The sequence below is a fragment of the Quercus lobata genome, chromosome 7 (genome assembly GCF_001633185.2).
Source record: "Quercus lobata isolate SW786 chromosome 7, ValleyOak3.0 Primary Assembly, whole genome shotgun sequence".
In the NCBI taxonomy this organism is placed as follows: domain Eukaryota; kingdom Viridiplantae; phylum Streptophyta; class Magnoliopsida; order Fagales; family Fagaceae; genus Quercus; species Quercus lobata.
This window is the reverse complement of record NC_044910.1, coordinates 40,325,858-40,339,650: the sequence shown is the minus strand read 5'-3', so window position 1 is coordinate 40,339,650 and position 13,793 is coordinate 40,325,858. Positions and strand designations below refer to the sequence as shown.

Genomic DNA, 13,793 nt, shown 5'->3' with positions numbered 1-13,793 from the left:
TGGAACTAGAACTTTATACATCATTGTAACTTCTGATCTCTTTGCACTGGGAGACACTATGAAAGTCTATGTTCAGGTTCACTTATAGATTATAAAAAATAAAAAAAAAGGATACAAAATCTATGTTGAAGTTACTATTTTTTAAATTTCTACAGGAATCAATTGTGAGTAGAGTTCTTCTAAAAAAGAAAGAAAATTGTGAGTGGAGTACTTCAAATTGTGTTGGCCTGATTTTCTTAGAATGCACACAAGAGCGTCACACTCAAATATCCTCATACCACATCTTCATAAAGGAGCAGATTCTATGTATCATCTATTTCTCTTTGCCACCTATCCCTTTCTATAAGTTTGCAATTTGTTAATGCAAACTTATAAAAGGGATAGGTGGCAAAGAGCAATATGAGTATAATTTTTTGTCACAGAGAATACTCATATTCTAGTTGTCTTTTCTTTCATGCTTCTTTGCAGTTATGTTGGTTGGCTTATTTATTCCTATTTCAATCCTTATCCAATATATAGGGGCAGCCATTACTATCAAATTCAATATATTGTAAGCTCAACTGATAAATGGTCCAATTGTTTTCTGTAGTGGGTTAAAAATGAAGAAATGTCATTATAACTCAATACAATGAATTTCTTTACTATTGATGCTAAATCACAATCCGTATTCAAATGCTTGATCAATTCTAATTCCTTCTCTCTTTCTCACACACTCCCATTATCTCTTCTTGGGATAATGGGTCATGATGGTTGTTGTCATGTCTGATATCTCAGCCCCTGCCCTATAAATATAATCCCTAAAGTGAAAATGTAAAAACTAAGGCCAGATTGCAAAAAGACCTCTTGGGTTTTGAGTGAATTGCAAAAAGACCTCTTGGGTTTTGAGTGAATTGCAAAAAGACCCCTTGTACATTAAATTTTATGTTATTAATCCTTAGGCAAGAATTAGGGAAGGGCAAAAGGAAGTTGTATGATTGCGTTTGGACAACTTAAAATGCTTAAGGTGGTGATTATCATTCTATCAAAAGAAAAAGAAAAGAAAAGAGGGGCGATTATCATGATTGATATAAGCATGTAATGGTGGGATCACTACAAAAAACGCGTCTTTAAGCCGCGTTTTACAAAAACGCGGCTAAAGGTGAAACTTTGAGCTGCGTTTGTGTAGAACGCAGCTCCAGCGTTGGACCTATAGCCGTGTTTACTAAACGCGGCTATAGACCAGCTTTGAAGCCGCATTTTGTCATCCTGAGTCTGCGTTTAGCTCCCTAGGACTTAAGCCGCGTTTTTAAAAACGCGGCTACAGACCCATCTGGTTTTATCTTTTCATTTTTTTTGCAATATGTTTGGAGCTGCGTTTAAAAAACGCAGCTTCAAAGATGCTTAGAGCTGCGTTTCATCAAACGCAGCTTATCCATGTCTGCAGCTGCGTTTGATTAAACGCGGCTTAACCCATTTAGTATAAATACAAAAGAAAAAGAAAAACAACAACAACAAAGGCTCAGCTCACATAAACGCACCCTATCAACCAAAACAACTCGAACAAGAAGAAGCAACTCAAAACGACGCCGCTGAGAGTCTACCCCGATCATGGCCTTCTCGTCCCGCCTTTTGTCCAAATCCAAAGGTCTGTCACTCACTTCCTCCTATTCCCGATTCGAATACCGATATTCCTATCCTTGTTTTGCTTTTCTCAAATCTTCGATTTTGTTCACCAAGTCTTTTTTTTTTTTTTTTTTTTTGTTTGTGAGTCTTGAATCTATTTGGATACTCTGAAAATGCAAACTTTTAAGGGATGCCAAAGAGAATCGTGTATTAGATCTACGAAATGATGACTTTTTGTTTCTATTTTTTACTAACCAAACAGTGCGTTAGGGTTTCTTTGTTCGATGAATTATTATTGTGGATCTGTTGGGTGTGTAGAAGTTTGGGGTTTGGAGTGTAGAAAATGGTGGATTGTTAGGGTTTGAAATGGGTGGATATGTTTGGTCCAATAGGAGATAATGCCGGAGGAATTGTAGAGATGAGTCAGTAGGTAACCCTTTGGTGATAAATTCTTTAAGAGTTTGTAACTTGTGTATTGCACTTTAATTATTTGTTTTAAGTGATCATTGTTTTAACTTGCTTGTTGCAGGACTACAAGGAGAAACCAGATTATAGTCGCTGTGTTGCTATTGTAGCAACTGCATCTTTGAGGGAAATGATAAAACCTGGTGCTTTGGCTATTTTGTCGCCTATAATTGTTGGTGGGTTGACTGCTCTCATTCTCATTGTAGCCTATGTCCTGTTTTAATCTTTCAACTATTAGGTAAAATTCACTTTGGTCCCTCAACTACTAATTGTATCATCTACTAATAGTACTTTTTTCCTTGGATCTCCTCTCCGTTTAAATTTGGTGGAATTAATTGATCTGGCAAAAAAAATATACATTAAAGGTTAATAATTGAAGTGTAAAAATTTGAAATGAAGTCAATGTGAATTATTAAATCTGTTAAAATTTAAGAGAGGAGCCCTAAGGATGAAATTGACTTGATTTTGAAAGTTGAGGGATTAAATTGGCACAATTAATAGTCGAGAGACTAAATTTAATTTTTCCCAATAATTGGAGGACCAAGTTATTATTATTTTTTATTACTACTGCCACTATTACACTAACATTTATATCATGTATGATTTGGAAATGGTAGAAGTACTGTCAAATATTCTAAATCAGATAATTATGGCTTCAAAATATATATTTTCTCTGTTTATTGAAGTGTTGTGTGATGGAAGTAGTATGAGACCTAGTGGTGTGGCAGGTGCTGGTGGTGGTTATAGCAGCAGTATCATTTTAGATTCTAAAGTTGCAAGATAACCACACAAATAGTCCATGTATTGAAAAGCAATTTGTTGATTTATGTTTTCATTTATTTATATTGTGGTATACTGTGGTATACTATCTATGGACTTGTTTTTTTTCTATGATGTGTATTATCTATTCCAGTCTATATTCTATATAATGAAGGACTCAAGTTGAGTTCATATCACTTGCAGGTTTACTGTTTTGGATTTTGGGTTCCTATACAGGGCATCCTCTGCTTGGGGCTAAAGTTGTGGCTGCCATGCTGATGTTTGGAACAGTTTCAGGAATTCTTATGGCTCTTTTCTTGAACACATTTGGTGGTGCCTGGGATAACGCAAAGAAGTATATAGAGATAGGTGCTCTCAGAGGCAAAGGGAGTGATTGTCATAAAGCAGCCATTACAGGAGATACGTAAGTGTTGTTGATGTTCCCTTTTGGTGTTGTTCTTGCCAATGTCTAGTATTATTAGTTATGGCAAGTGGCAGTTATAAAATATTGTGTCTCCTTTCAGTCACATGAGTGGGTCTTGTGCTTTCAATTTATAGGCTCTGCTCGTTCTGTCTCTTTTGTGTCTTTTATCTATAGTTGTGTAATAATTTCTGTACTCCGTTAATTGTTAACACGAATGAAACACCCCTAAACAAAATTTAAGGGGAAAAAAAAAACCAAAATATATTTAAGTATGATTAATTAAGAGGAAAAAAATAGAAGTACAACATGACCAAGACACAACATGTAGGGAATCTTGTAGTAACATGGAATTTGATCACCAATATTTATGTGTAGCAAATACCTAAGATTGAAAAAAATGGGTCATGATATTGTTTCCAATAAATACTTTAAAGCATTGGTTGACAGACAAGTTTTTTTTTGTTTTTTTTTTTATCAGAACTGTAATGTAGTTTGTTTCCTTTTTTTTGATGTTCATGTTTGTATGTTAGAAAATTTAGCTAATTATCTATAGTTAGAACCAAACTGCAAACTCCAAAGAGTTCATTTTTTAATGCCAGAGGTTTTGTCCTTTACAAGCTTAGTTTATTTCCCAAATTTTAAATTGTAAATGTGGTTTGTTTGAGTTATACTATATGGTATTGTTGATTGGTAAAACTCTACAATGAGATGTTGGTGTGCACAAAAAACTGCTTTTTTCTACCATTTAATTGTTAAAGAAAAATTGTCTAATTCCCATCATTGTTTGGATCTCAGGACTGGGAAAATGTCAAAATGGAAAGTGTAGTAAACATCTTGTTTTAGCTAGATAAATACTTTTAAATCCATAAGTGTCATCTTGATTCTCCAACAAAAATGTAGAGTAAAAACCTTACAACAAAAACTTATATATATATATATATATATAAGGGTTTTACGCATAGGAGGCCAATTTAATGGCTCTAAATATAAATAGAGAAAGTCTAGTGCCACAGAAAAATGCACAACTTATGCCACAACTCGCCACATGGCGAGTTGTAGCACCCTACCAGCCACATGGCGAGTGTAGCATAAGTTGTGCATTGTGGTTGTGGCACTAGACTTTCTCATATAAATATATATATATATATATATAAAAGGGTTTTACGCATAGGAGGCCAATTAGGCTCTAAAGCACTAAAGTACATAGTAAAAAAAAAATTCTTACTTTATCAAAAGAGTCTTAAAAACACATAAATGAAAGAAATGATATCCAACAATATAAAGCTTTCTTAAAATTATATAATATAATATTAAAAATAAGGAAATAGGCCATGTGATGATTCCGACATTAGGAAGGAAAGGAGTATGGGCTGTATGGCCAACGAGTGGAGGAACTTCTTTGGAACAATAATATAAAGGAAAGAACAAAGAAAAGGAGTTAGCTAGTTTGATAAGCATGGAGACAACATAATTAATCTCAAAGGGTCCATCCCTAGAAACATGCTAAGAGGTAGTATTGTATCAGAGTTAATATTAGTTAGCAGACTAGTCAGCAAGAAATTTTCTAGAAGATTTCTAGATAAATAAATGTTTTAGATGACACATTTACTAACTCAGGTCAAAGGTTTGCATATGTAGTTAAATTAGTTTATTAAAACTTCTATTGAAAACATTTATTTATATATAGAATGTAAAAATCAAGCATGATAAATTACCAATTGTCCCAAAATATTAACTATTAGAAAATTGTTAATTTAATTCTTTAGCAATTCTAAGTTTCTAACAATTATATCCTCTCCACCTCCAAAACATTCAACTTTCCCACAAATTAGTCACTCTTTTTATAATATCCTCAGTGCACTGTCAGTAAGTGTGAAGGCATAAACTTGCACCTAGTTGTTGTCACATAATGGCCAAGAGTTAGCATTGTCTTCAATATCTTGAATACGATTTGATTTGGTAGACTACATATTATTAGACAATAAATGCAGTGGGCATTTAAATAATAATAATTTCAGATAAATTAGAAATTAGGGTAGTTTGATGGTCATGCAGCCTAATGACTATTTTCTAAGTGTTATCTTGCACATGGACCATGATTGTTAGAGCTCCTACTGATTCTTCCTGGTAATACACTTGCTGTACAGCCTCTTGAGAAATAAATAAGGGTTATAAATTTATAATTTTTTTAATTAATAATAAAACTGATATTTTTGTCATAACCATAATATTTAAAAAAATAAAAATAAAAATTATGGGATTCATAACCATAGGATCTTGCTACTGCCAATTGGGACCCACTTGACTCTTGAGAAATAAGAGTTATAAGTTTTTGTTTTTAATTTATTTTCTTTATAATTAGACCGTTATGCAAACTTTTGATGATTTTCGTTCAGTGCTTGTAAAAACTAAAATACGATCATTGCTAGAATTTTGTAGTGGAGGTGTTGGATAGCAAAAGTGTTGCCCTTCTCACTAAACCATTAAGGTGGGGAAATGAGGCTAAGTTGTAGTGGATCTCCCAAACAATGGAAAATTTTGATACCCATTGTGTGAGATTGCCATCTGTTCATTTTGTTGCTAGTTTTGTAATTGACATTGGTGGCCAATTCTGTCATTGGCTACCACTGGTTCAAAGCTATATATATGTGTCTCTTCGTTTATCACTGTGAAGTTTGTGTGTTTGTTGTGTGTGTGCATGTGCCTTAAAAATTTCCTTTCCATGTATTTGTGTAATGCATACTGATAGTTGATTCCTTCTCTTTACTCATGGCTGGAGGTCAGAGAAGAAAGGGACTAAGCAAGTCATGCATTCTTCTATGGAACTTGTGATGTAAAAAAATCCTAAGTTTATGTTTCTGATAGCAGGAAAAAAAAAAAAAGGAAAAATCAAAAACCTATAGCCGCGTTTTAAACGCAGCTATAGATCTTTTCCCAGCTGCTTGAAACAACCGAACAACCGATAGCCGCGTTCATAACCGCAGCTCAAAGCTGTCCTGGAGCCGCGTTTTCTGCGTTTCCAAAAACGCAGCTATAGAGCCGAATCCTATAGCCGCGGTTTCAAAAAACGCGGCTATAGGCTTTGAGCTGCGGACTTTAGGCCGCGTTTATAAACGCGGCCATAGAAAACGCGGCTAAAAGCCTATTTTTGGGGTCTTCAAACGCAGCTTTAGACCCTTTTTTTTTTGTAGTGGATACATAGGTGATATGGTAAAATGAGAGTCTACCAATAAGATTTCTGAAAGATTAAGTTTTGGAGAATGAAAGGTACATAACATAACTAATAATCTTTCACAAAAAAAAAAAAAAAAAAAAAAAAAAGCATAACTAGTAATACATTTGTGTTTTGTATCTTCAGATCACAAATAATATTTTTAGTTCTTTATATATATTGTAAACAAAAAATTCTTTACTTCATATTTTAATGGCAAATTTCCTTGGAAAAAAACAATTGAAATAGGCTACCAAAGACATCAGATCCTCAATTATTGTATTTGTTTTTTCAAAATGCCAATCGGATTTTGTATAATAATTTGGTTGGATTTTATTTTGGTTTTATTTTTTGATATCCCTAATTAGTTTTGAAACTTGAATGGAAAATTTAATAAACCCTGAATTGGGTTAAGTGTAAAACTTTGGGGGGGAAAAAAAGCAAAAACAAAAACATAGGAGCATCAATATATATATATTTTTTCATTTTTGAAATTCTATTTTTATTGTTGGGAAAATTGGCTCCATTCCCTTCATTGTAAATTCGTTCATGGGCCACAATGAATACTGAAATTTCTATTGGGTCATGTCAACGATTTTATTGGGCCATTTCACATTCAGCCTGTATCCATTGGGAAGTTTTTCAACTTTTAAGACATCGACCAAAGATTCAATTTCAATCCTACTTTATTAAAAGAAGAAAAAGAAAAAAGAAAAGTTATCTTCTCAAAGTTACATACGCCTTAATTATACTTGATTTATGATTCCAAAATCGAGTCTCTTACTCTCGAGTTGTTAAATTGCTAAATAGTTTTGAAAATGTTTTAATTAACAAAATTGTTTGAGTTTTAGTGTTATTTTTTTTAAAAAAAATCCCCTTTTAGATCTTCTCATGAATTCAATCCCCATTATTAGTTCTTTTGAACAGCAAGGAGTCTCATCTTAAACTTCCTCTTCCTGTTCCTCTTTCACCCACCGAGTATGCATAATGTATTTTATGAGTTTCAATGATTCTATGGTGTGTGTATATATATATTAGTGATTACTCCTTAGTTTTTATTTGTGAAAATTCTTTGTATCTTTTTAACAACTTTATCAGCATTATAACTAGGGGTGTTCACCAAACCACACAAACCGCCAAAACCGCCTGCAAAATAGCATAACCGCACAGTGCACCGCACCGCACCACACTGCATGGTGCAGTGTAGTTTGCGGTTTTATATTATTAATAGTTTAATAACCCTAGTTTTCAAAAAAAAAAAAAAAAGTTTGATAACTCTAGCAAGTGTTGATTAAGAAAGTTAGCCTAAAATAAAGAAAAACTAGCTCAATAATTTAAAACTTGGACCAAAATAAAGGGAAAAATTAGTTTTGGGCTGAGTAGAAAAAACACAAAATTTGAAATATATACCAATTTCAAATCATTCAAACCGCATCTTATACACTGCACTGCATATGTGACCCCAAAAATGAGGTGTGGTGCAGTTATGGTTTTGGCTAAACTTTAAACCGCACCGCACCGCACACGTGACCGCAAAAATAAGGTGCGGTGCAGTTATGGTTTTAGTTAAACCGCACCGCAAAGTGCGATGGTAAAAATGACCCAAAATCGCATTGCACTGCACTGCAAACACCCCTAATTATAACTATGTTTGGAATGTAATGATTGAACAAACGTGGACATTGTGGTTGTCAGAAATTATATTTGTCAAAGCTAAGCAAGATTGCTCTTTTAAGAGTACTCTTTAAAGAATATATGCCACAATCTATTTTCCTCTCTCTTCAGTGTTAGATAAACTTAAGTGCAATCTTTCTTCTTTTTTCTTTTTTTGTGTATTTTATTTCATTTGATAAATTATATTTTGTTCCTTCCTTAGAATCGTATCAAATTGTTGCAAAACTTTGAATTATTAAACAAAACAAAGCATGATATTCTCCTATAGTTTTTCTTGTCCTGCCTGAACATAGGCTTGAGTTGTTAACACATTGAAAAAGGCATGGGAAGGCATGTACATGAATAAAATTATTTTTGAAGTTTCATTCATCAAGTTAAGATGTAGATGCCGTGGGTTCTGCTGGAAGTTTAAAATAAATCTTGTTCTTTATCAAAATGTGAATCACTTTATTTTATTATTCCTTGTAGTTCGATATGAGTCTATACCTATTTTAATTGTAGGACAATATATTTCAATGGTAATGACCTCTGATTATTTGTATGCAGATTAAGTGGCATCCATGTTTGGGTTAAGTTATTTGTGGGTTTCGTGTAGTTCTCAATATAATGGTATTTGTGTACCATCAAAACGTGTCAGATTAAGCAAGGCTTATTAGCTAGAACATGACTTACCATAAAAATGGAAAAAAAGAAAAAAGGAAAAAAAAAAAAGGGAGGCTTATCAGGGCGTGAGGAGATAATTAGAGGTATTTACCATATTCCGGTGCTTTTGTTATTCAAGTGGCACTAAGAATGAAAGACAGTTGTGAAATCATATTCAAAAATGCGGGATATGTTTGTTAGAATTTAGGCAATCATATATGCATTTTTTTGATGACTTTGCTAAATGTTCCTAAATTGTTTTTTGTGATCTATGCTTGATTTATGGTAATGAAAGTTGGAATGGTAGATCAAGTTGTTTGAACATAAAAATGGAGAACGGCAATAATGCCCTTCTGATGGGGACTAATGATAATTGAGGATATGCAATGTCCAACTTGGGTATTCAAAATATCTCATCAGAGAAGAAATGAAAATCTGTGACTTCGTAAACCTCAGCATGCCGTTAAAAAGGTCAGAGAGTCATCAAAGAAGAGATAAAAGAAGCAATTGAGGAGAATCCATATGTAGTCAAAACATGCGAGTACTGAGTAGTCAGGGGAAGTTTGGATGATTACTAATTGTTATAGACCTAGAAGTCAAAAAGTTGTTGACCTTTCTTTCTAATACACTTTCTTAATAGCGATTTATTTAAACAACCAGATTTTATAAATTGTGAAAAAGATAGCTCTATGCAATCTTTCCTAATGCTCTCCAAGCCTCTATGTTGCAGGTTCTCCAGTGCTTTTGTAACAGCTCATGCATTGGAAGCTTAAGGTCAAACACCAAAGATCAAACACCAGAGGGGTCTGTCTGGGTGTGCACAGCTCCTGATAATTGGCAATTGGTGATCCCCATTTGGAAAACTTCTCCAAGTTGGAGGAAAAATTTCAAAAACTGTTTCCTAGTTTCTTCAGCTGTGATACATTAGGCAAAGAAGACTGCTGGATGTTTTGCATTAAAAAAAAAAAAAAAGGTTCTTTTCACAGCTATGCTTAAAGAATTCCCCCTCCTTATCCTCTTGAATGCAAGTAATGTACTGGAGGATATCCGCACGAAGAAGAAAAAGCTTCCATGATGAATAAAAGTGATAGTGGAAGATGCTTCTGAGTTCTGACTTGACAAAGCAGGGGCTGCATGTGTATTTTTGCAGCTCATAACAGGGTACTAACTGAGGTTAGGGTTCTATAGCTAAATTTCCTTCTAAATTGTATATCTTGGTCTTGTAACAAAAACTTGTACCAACCCTTCCTTTTGGCTGTATCAAAAAATAAATAAACTGCTTATTACTTCACATCTATCAGTGTCCACATACTTGCACACCATATATAAAACGTGGACACCCAGTATTTACATTTTTCAAGAATGTCCACGTTCCCTTGGCATGGTCTTCCCTTCTCTCTTCCCCACTCCCTCAAAACCACTGCACTTCCCCTCTCTCTCTCTCCTCTCCATACTCCTCAATTCCCCACCCTACCTCTCTTCTTTACCCCTAATCCCCACCAGATCCCTCCTACTACTCCTGCCTCAGTGCCTCTTCACCCAAAACCCATTTCTCTCTGCCCCTCCCATCTCTCTACTTATCAATACCACTTCTCCATTGAAACTACCTAACTTACTAACCAACTCAATCTCTCTCCCACTATTGGTGCTGTTACTCTAGTGAACAAGACTGCAAGATTTCAGTGAATTTGGAGGAAGTGAAGGTCTTAGCATTAGAGGCTACTTCAAATATAAAGATTGGAAAAAATCTGATACTCTCTTTATTGAATGCAGTTCCATAAAAAGGATTTTAGAACCTCTGAATTATTGTAAAATTTGGACCTATCAAATGGAGGATTTTGAGTCGTAGAGCAATTAGAACATCCTATTCAGCATATAGTTGATGCTAATGCAGTGGGGAAAAAAAGGTCTTCTTTGACCAAGGGGAACATGAACAAGGGCATATGTGGTTCTTTGGAACCAAAGCATGAAACATAGTGTTGAAATTTTGGAAAGTGTACCAGATATGCCATGCTTGACTCGTTAGATGGAAGAACCGTTACAAGATTAAAGAGTAATGACACTTCTTCTGTTAGTGGGGCTTTCAGTTGAACAAATTATCATTTTTTTTAATATTCAAATATTATTTGAAAATTAAAAAATTGAAGGTATTAGCATTACAGTAGATGGCTTCATCATCATCACCATGTAGCCATGTATGTTTGACAAACATAGATACGTTTGGATGAGCACTTTATTGATTTGCTAATTTGAATAAATATCTTGGATGTCATTTGTTAATGAATCATTCCAAGAAAATTTTAATATTAATTTTATGAGGAATATAAAAAGTGGTCTAAAAAGTCAATTGCTTTTTTTTTTTTTTTTTCTTTTTGCATAAAAAAGTTTTCTAAAATTGGTCTATTAACCAATGGACTTATAGATACATTCTCTCTTATTGTTCCCAAATTTCCAAAAGGTTCCACATTATGGGAGATAAGCCTATTTTTTAAAACATGTTGAACTTTTTTTTTTTAAAGAAAGAAAAACATTTTTAACTTGGTATTTATTTTACACCCTTTTTTTTTCCAAAGCTAACATTATTATATGTGATTTGAGAATTGATTATAGACTAAAGTCATGAATAGTGTGCTTAGACAGCTTAAACACGTGTCCAGACGTTCCTTTTCTTTGCAAACTAACAACTCCTTGTCTCTTCCAATTCCAAATCCCATTTCTTTCTTTCTCAATTTCTCCTCCTCCTTTCAGGTCATCCCACCCATCAATTCCTATATCTCCCATGTCTCTTGTGACCAACAATGAAGTCTCATCTTCCTCTTTCACCCCCCGACTCATGAACTTTGACGTCTTCTTCAGTTTTAGAGGTGAAGATACCCGCCTTGCTTTCATAGGCCATTTGTATAACACTTTGGTTTGGCGGGGTATTCACACCTTCATTGATGATAATCTCCTAAGAGGAGAACAAATTTCTGCCCAACTTCTCAAAACCATAGAGAGTTCAACAATTTCAATTGTCGTTTTCTTTAAAAATTATGCATCCTTCACTTGGTGTTTGGATGAACTTGCCAAGATTGTTGAGTGTAAGCAAACAAAACTAAGCAAATAGATAATCCAAAATCGGCATTATAGAATCCAACAGTAACACAATGAATATCATATTAGAATATCATATTAGCAATCTTATGTATGGTCTCCAATGATAACAAATCACATTATTCACAACTCCCATTTCCAAACTAATTAACATAAGTCACATTACATTGAATTCAAAAAATGGCACTCCTAACTCCCAAGCCAAAAGATGGGTCGATAATATATTTTTTCTCTCTCCAAAATAAGAAACATAAAAAAATAATAATAATAAAGGTAAAATACTATTTTGGTTACTAAACTTTACCAAAAGTTTCTTTTTCATCCTTAACTTTGAAGAAGTCAATTTTTCGTTCCTAAACTATTAAAAAATTCATATCTTTCTTCCCTAAACTATTGAAGTTTTTTTATTTATGTCCTTAAACTTTATTAAAAGTTTATTTTTCATCTTTAAACTATTTTCATTCCTATTTTTGTTTCTAACTATTAAAAAAACTCTTTATAAAGTTTAGGGATGAAAAAAGATTTTTTTTAAGTTTTAGGAACAAAAAACAAACTTTTGTTAAAGTTTAGAGAACAAATATAATTTTACCCTAATAATAATAAAATACTACACATACACAGAACATATATTTTTTTAAAAAAAATTTGTAAATCCCTTTTTGCAATTTATCTTAAAACCAAGAAAACATGAGTCATGTATAACAAAAAACCAGTCATACGTAGATCTATACAAAACAAACATGTTTATACAAGTAAACAAGTAAAAAAAGAAAGCTTTTTTTTTTAATTTTTTTTAAAGTGTGAAAAAATAACCAGAGCCGAGAATGTTCTTGATGTCTTCAGCAGAAGGGGTGGTGTTCCCTCCCAACACAGCAAGCAAATACGCAGCGATCACCTTCATCTTTCTCTACTCAACAACTCACAAACCCTAGCAATCCAAATTTTTAGAGGCAACAAAATAAAGGCCGAGAAAAGAGGGTTTTATATGTGTGTAGAAGACACTAGGGCTTTTGTAGTACGACGTGGAGTACAAGAAATGTGTCTGTTTGGTTCGGGTCCGAATTCCAAATGGGGTCTGGGCTTAACATGCAGGCCTATCACATGATCTCACGGTCTTCTTCTTTTCTTCTTTTTTTATTTTTTTATTTTTAATTTTAATTTTTTATTCACCCTTTTATTTTTAATTTTCCTAACATTAATATTCAATACTTTTAGGAGTGGCCCCTAATAAGTTTGGTTAGGAATTTTGATTCTAGAATCTTATGAGACTTTGGGAACTGAATTAGAATTTCAAGTAAGAAAGTCTAAGGATACAACATTTTCATAACACCCTTATTTTTAGTTCTGGTAGTCCAGGTCTAATATTTTATTATTCTATTTAATTTTATTTTAATATATGAGGGATTGGCATCTCAATTGTAGTGAAAATATTATAACAGTTTGTTGTATTCGTAAAAAAAAATGTACAGTAATTATTAAAATGGTTTCAATTATATGAGTAAAATATTTTATTTATTTTATATATAATTTTTCCTTCGTTTCATATATAATTATAATTAATCAATGCATTAATTAATTGGGAAACTATGGTTAGTGCTCTCACTTTGGGGGCAATTTCAAGATAGCTCATGAAAAGGAGCTCTCATGAATGCTATGATTTCTTTTTTCTTCATAGAAAAATTGATGCACAGCAGTACAAGGGTACAAGGCCAACTGAATCAACTAGTAGGTTATTCACATCAAGATTGTAAAATGTAAGGTAGTAGAATTGTGTGAGAATGAGAATGACTCATTATAACATAGGGTTTGTTCTTTGCCTTTGTTTATATCAAAAGTCATAGGTGGACATAGAAGGTCGCAATTTGGGCAGAAATTCATGACAGCCAAAGCCCATAATCTTCACTGGACCTCATTACGATAAGC

General features: G+C 33.3%; 1 protein-coding gene across 3 annotated transcripts; it reads left to right on the top strand.

The window, feature by feature from the left end:
- Positions 1–1,427: 1,427 nt before the first annotated feature.
- Positions 1,428–9,751, top strand: LOC115953511 (pyrophosphate-energized membrane proton pump 3-like). 3 transcript variants are annotated; one of them, XM_031071222.1, is made up of 4 exons: positions 1,428–1,624; positions 2,132–2,243; positions 3,064–3,250; positions 9,508–9,751. In XM_031071222.1, the coding sequence occupies exons 2-4, from the start codon at positions 2,198–2,200 to the stop codon at positions 9,548–9,550; spliced, it is 276 nt and encodes a 91-aa protein (XP_030927082.1). In that variant the 5' UTR covers positions 1,428–1,624; positions 2,132–2,197; the 3' UTR covers positions 9,551–9,751. The 3 variants fall into 3 exon arrangements, 2 of the variants coding, with proteins under 2 accessions (XP_030927082.1, XP_030927081.1); XM_031071221.1 differs by lacking the exon at positions 9,508–9,751 and adding an exon at positions 6,035–6,129 and having other exon boundaries at positions 1,443–1,624; positions 3,031–3,250; XR_004083742.1 differs by lacking the exon at positions 9,508–9,751 and having other exon boundaries at positions 1,466–1,624; positions 2,132–2,305; positions 3,031–3,493.
- Positions 9,752–13,793: the final 4,042 nt, after the last annotated feature.